This window comes from Pyxicephalus adspersus, chromosome 1 (assembly GCF_032062135.1).
Source record: "Pyxicephalus adspersus chromosome 1, UCB_Pads_2.0, whole genome shotgun sequence".
In the NCBI taxonomy this organism is placed as follows: Eukaryota; Metazoa; Chordata; class Amphibia; order Anura; family Pyxicephalidae; genus Pyxicephalus; species Pyxicephalus adspersus.
In genome coordinates, this window is record NC_092858.1 from 37,117,447 (window position 1) to 37,121,668 (window position 4,222).

The window sequence follows — 4,222 nt, forward strand, 5'->3', positions numbered from 1 at the left end:
CCCCTACCACCCCTTTCCATGTGTTGTGTCACAAAAATCTCCGGATCTATGGAAGTTGAGATGCTGGATCTTTGGCTAGATCCTCAAATACCTCAGTTCGCCCAGTGTTTACTGAACAATACCTTTTAAGACGTTTCTTTCTCTTCAGAACATTGTGGTCCTTCGCACACCCTGATACCATTTGCTAATGACTGAACCTCTAAAAAACAAGTACCTTAATATACTCGTGTGGCTTCAGAATGCTCACTCCTATTATGCTGCTTTACTACTTTGATTGTTACAATTATATAATATTACAAACTCTGTTGTATTATATGGATGTTTTGTTATTCTTCACTATTCTTTACTTGCCCTCCCTGACCCTCCCTATCCAGCCATAATCTATGTTATTCCTCCTGAATTGTTCAGTGGCAGGATCCTAATAAAGTTCCAGCATTTTTGTTTCAGATAAAAAAAGTCCTGCCTAAAACCACCTCCACCAGGCCTAGTTGTAGAGCTTTCAGGGTAAAATGCATCAGAGGAGGTCCCGGGCACAGCTTTCAAAACAATATGATGCTTCCTTGTCCCCACTCTACGCCATCCTATTCGATATCTACCCACTTCATGTCCAACTGTACATGTCTTTAAGAAAGTCCGAGACTTTTTCTCTTTGTGCCCATCACCTTTGTCTTTTTGTCCCCCAATCTCTGTCATCGGCCACCTGAAATTTACACCCGTCTATCTGACCCCAGTTTCCAGGCATTAGCGGCAACCAGAGTGACCTGCACCAAATTTTTCTCCCACTTAAACAAATGGCCCACCCTGTCCAAAATAATGGAAGACCCCGATCTCAATCTCATCAGTTTCTGGAGGATAGGCCAATTACACCTCTTTTTACACACACTACCACCACCACCATCATTCAGGCGGTCCTTGACCATCTTTGAACAACTCTGCTCAGGAACAGGTCCATCAAAACAGGTACATCTCTCACTCTGGAACAAATCTTGGATCTGTTCTACTTCACCCTTTCCTCTTGTATAATTTGCAGTGATGCAGAGGCCAATTACAAACTCGTTGCACCTTTCTAGAGACAGGTTAATTCAATGGCCCAGAGATTTTCTGATACCCGGATTCCTTTTGAGCCTGGATTCTTCCTCCTCCATCACAACAACAGGAAGCAATACCACTCATTCCTTTATTGGATGTCGCCAAATCATGTATCCCAGCACTCTGGCTTCAGTCGAGGGCACCCACAATGATTTAATAGTTTGCCAAAATTCAAGATCTTTATTGCATGAAAGACCTCAGAGAGATGGAGACTTGTATCGCAGCTCCCTGCTAACCAGGTAACCAACATGGGCCGTGTTTCCCCCCTTCCATAATCCCTGCTCCCCACCCTACTCACAGCCCCACCTCCTTCTTCCATTCTTTTTTTCCACTTTCCCTTATATTTCCTCTTCTCTTTATCTTTTCTCTGTGCTCTTCTATAAAGATAAACAAAAAATACTCCAGTCCCTCGGTATTGTTTCAGATCCAGAAGCCTTCTAAGGTTGTGGCATTAGAGTGGTTAACTTCTATTGCACAATATGTATGTTATTATTGGTCTCTTCAGCTTGAATTTTTTTGGCTCAACGGATTTTATTTAACCCAGCGTATTTCTGTTGGTTCACTGTAATCTCTATTTTTTAAATGTTATTTTTGTAATCAATACTATGTGTCTGCTGAATAAAAATCTTTAATTCAAAACAAGATGATGCATAACTAAAATTCTTCTTTTGAGAAAACAATTCACCAGAATTAGAAGAAAGGAGACCAAAATTAGAAAAGGGGGAAATCAGAAAGAAATCATTATATATATATATATAAATTACTTTGTATTGGATTCAATATGGTTATTTTGTATTGAATCTAATACAAAATAATATGAATTTCCCGCTGCACCGACGTCACTGGGAACTCCCGGGGAACGTCAGTGCACTCGCCGAGGGAAGATCGGAGGAAGAGTGTGCAGCCAGAGGACGGGCACAGATGGGCAGGACACCGGAGGATGCCGATGGGACCAGCTAAGTGTTTTTTTTTTGGGGTTACCTCTTTCAGTATGGGGGTTATTAATATAAATAAAAATTATAGGATCTTTATAAACAGCTTAAAGAGACCCAGTTACTAATCTAAACAATTGCAGATAAAAGCATGGAAACTTTATAGTTTTTTCTTAATATACTGACTTTTTATACACTTGCAATGTACCTTACTAATGTACACTACTCCAGATAAGTCAATTTATTAGGGCAGTGCTCTTCCTCCTTGCATCATAACCCTCCTCTCTTATGTGAGTGTCAATTTTCTCTCTAACCTCCCTACATAACCTTTTTTGCTGCTGCCAGGGGAGGAGTGAAATGGAAAACCGAAAAATGTCACCTGAGTGAAACATCACATCCAAGACAGCAGAAATCACAGGGCTTTTATATATATAGTTCTTATAGGTAAATAACATGCATACAATAATTTAAATGTACATATATTCAATCTTAGAGAACATTTTTGTTGAATCAAATGGTCAGGGATGATTTTGTTCTTGCTTCAGGCAGGAGGGCCACTAGGAACAATGTCACACTTGGGTCAGTATTCTATATTTATAGAAAGATTTATATAAAGCATTATAAAATTACAAAATTGAAAAAAATACATAGAATACAAACAAAGCAAATAGACAGAACAAACTGTAATAAAACAAAGGGGTTAGTATTTTATTTTTTTCCCCATGTTGGCTCCCACATACAGATCTCCACTAATATAAATGTACATGGTTTTTGATACAGTAAACAATAGCCACTAAATTCTAGCTGTTGTTAGTAAACTGTTTTGGGGTGATTTTTGATCCTTGGAAGCCTAGGACTGGTTAAAAAATGTAAAATGAACACGTATCCTGTTAATAAAAGCCACATTTCAATCCATAGTGTTGCAAGTCATTTTTTTAAACTTACACAGGATGCATATCTAAAAAGCACACCTTATCTGACAAGTACAGATTTCCATTAAATGTCATTTATTTAGTATATTCTGCTCCCAGGATACAGGACACAATAATGATATATTTGTTTAGAATAGCTTTTTAACATAAAATGCCATTGCTTCTTTCACTTCTCTGTTTCGCAAGCTATAAATGATTGGATTCATCATTGGAATAATCATAGTGTAAAAGACAGACACAACTTTTTCTTGGGTAACTGAGTAGCTAGAAGCTGGACGAAGATACATGAAAAAAACAGTACCATAAAACAAACCAACACATGACAAATGGGAGCTACATGTAGAAAATGCTCTGTGTCTTCCTTCGAATGAGTGGATGTTCATTATTGTAAGGAATATGTAGACATATGAGGCTAAGGTTACTGCTGCTGAAAACAGGCCTAGAGTGGCAACTATACCAAATACGACTGTTTTGTTCATATATGTATCAGAACATGAGAGTGACATCAAGGGGTGAATGTCACAGTAGAAGTGGTTGATGATATTAGAGCCACAAAAACTCAAACTAAATGTGCTAGTTGTGTGAATCCCAGCTGTAACAATTCCACCAAAATACACAACCGTCATCAGAACTACCCTTGTTCTTCTATTCATGATAACCACATAGAGAAGAGGTTGACATATTGCAACAAAGCGGTCATAAGCCATTGCAGATAACAAATAACCTTCTATGGTAGCAAACATGGCAAAGAAAAAAAGTTGAAGCACACAGCCAATGAAGGTGATGACTTTTGTCTCAGATAACAAATCATACAACATTTTAGGAGTCACAGCAGAACAAAAACAAAGATCAGAAAAGGACAAATTGCTAAGAAAGAAATACATTGGGTTGTGCAAGTCCTTAATCATTATGATAATTATTATGATCACAATGTTTCCAACTATGGCAGTAAGATAGATGAGCAAAAACAGAAGAAAAATAAGGTGCAGAAATGTTTGATCACTGGTGATACCCATGAATATAAATTCAGTTACAGTGGACAGGTTTCCTGGAGCCATACTATTGACAGAGTGTTCAATACCTGTATATAAACAAAAAAAAAAACAGTTTTTAACAAATTAGTAATTACATTATACACAATTCTGGTGTAACGCACCGGCAACAAATTACTACTTGATCACTGCTTGGATGGTAATTTAGATAAGGACATTAACATAGGCATTAAGGTATACTCATTATTGCCCCGAGTAAATGCCTAAGTACAAGTTT

The 4,222-nt window shown here is 37.8% G+C and overlaps 2 protein-coding genes across 2 annotated transcripts in view; both read right to left on the bottom strand.

Annotated features, from left to right (window-relative positions):
• LOC140338913 (olfactory receptor 5AP2-like) overlaps positions 1 to 693 on the bottom strand; it is an 8,834-nt gene extending 8,141 nt beyond the window's left edge. The window contains exon 1 of the mRNA XM_072423661.1: positions 597 to 693. Within this exon, the coding sequence (XP_072279762.1) occupies positions 597 to 693 (97 nt within the window). The remainder of the gene's footprint in view (positions 1 to 596) is intronic.
• Positions 694 to 3,081: 2,388 nt separating this feature from the next.
• On the bottom strand, positions 3,082 to 4,011 carry LOC140321607 (olfactory receptor 5AR1-like). Its single transcript, XM_072398353.1, has one exon. The coding sequence runs from the start codon at positions 4,009 to 4,011 to the stop codon at positions 3,082 to 3,084; it is 930 nt and encodes a 309-aa protein (XP_072254454.1).
• Positions 4,012 to 4,222: the final 211 nt, after the last annotated feature.

Excerpts from the sequence above, each read along its gene's own strand:
- LOC140321607 (XM_072398353.1), bottom strand. The coding sequence starts at position 4,011 with ATGGCTCCAGGAAACCTGTCCACTGTAACTGAATTTATATTCATGGGT.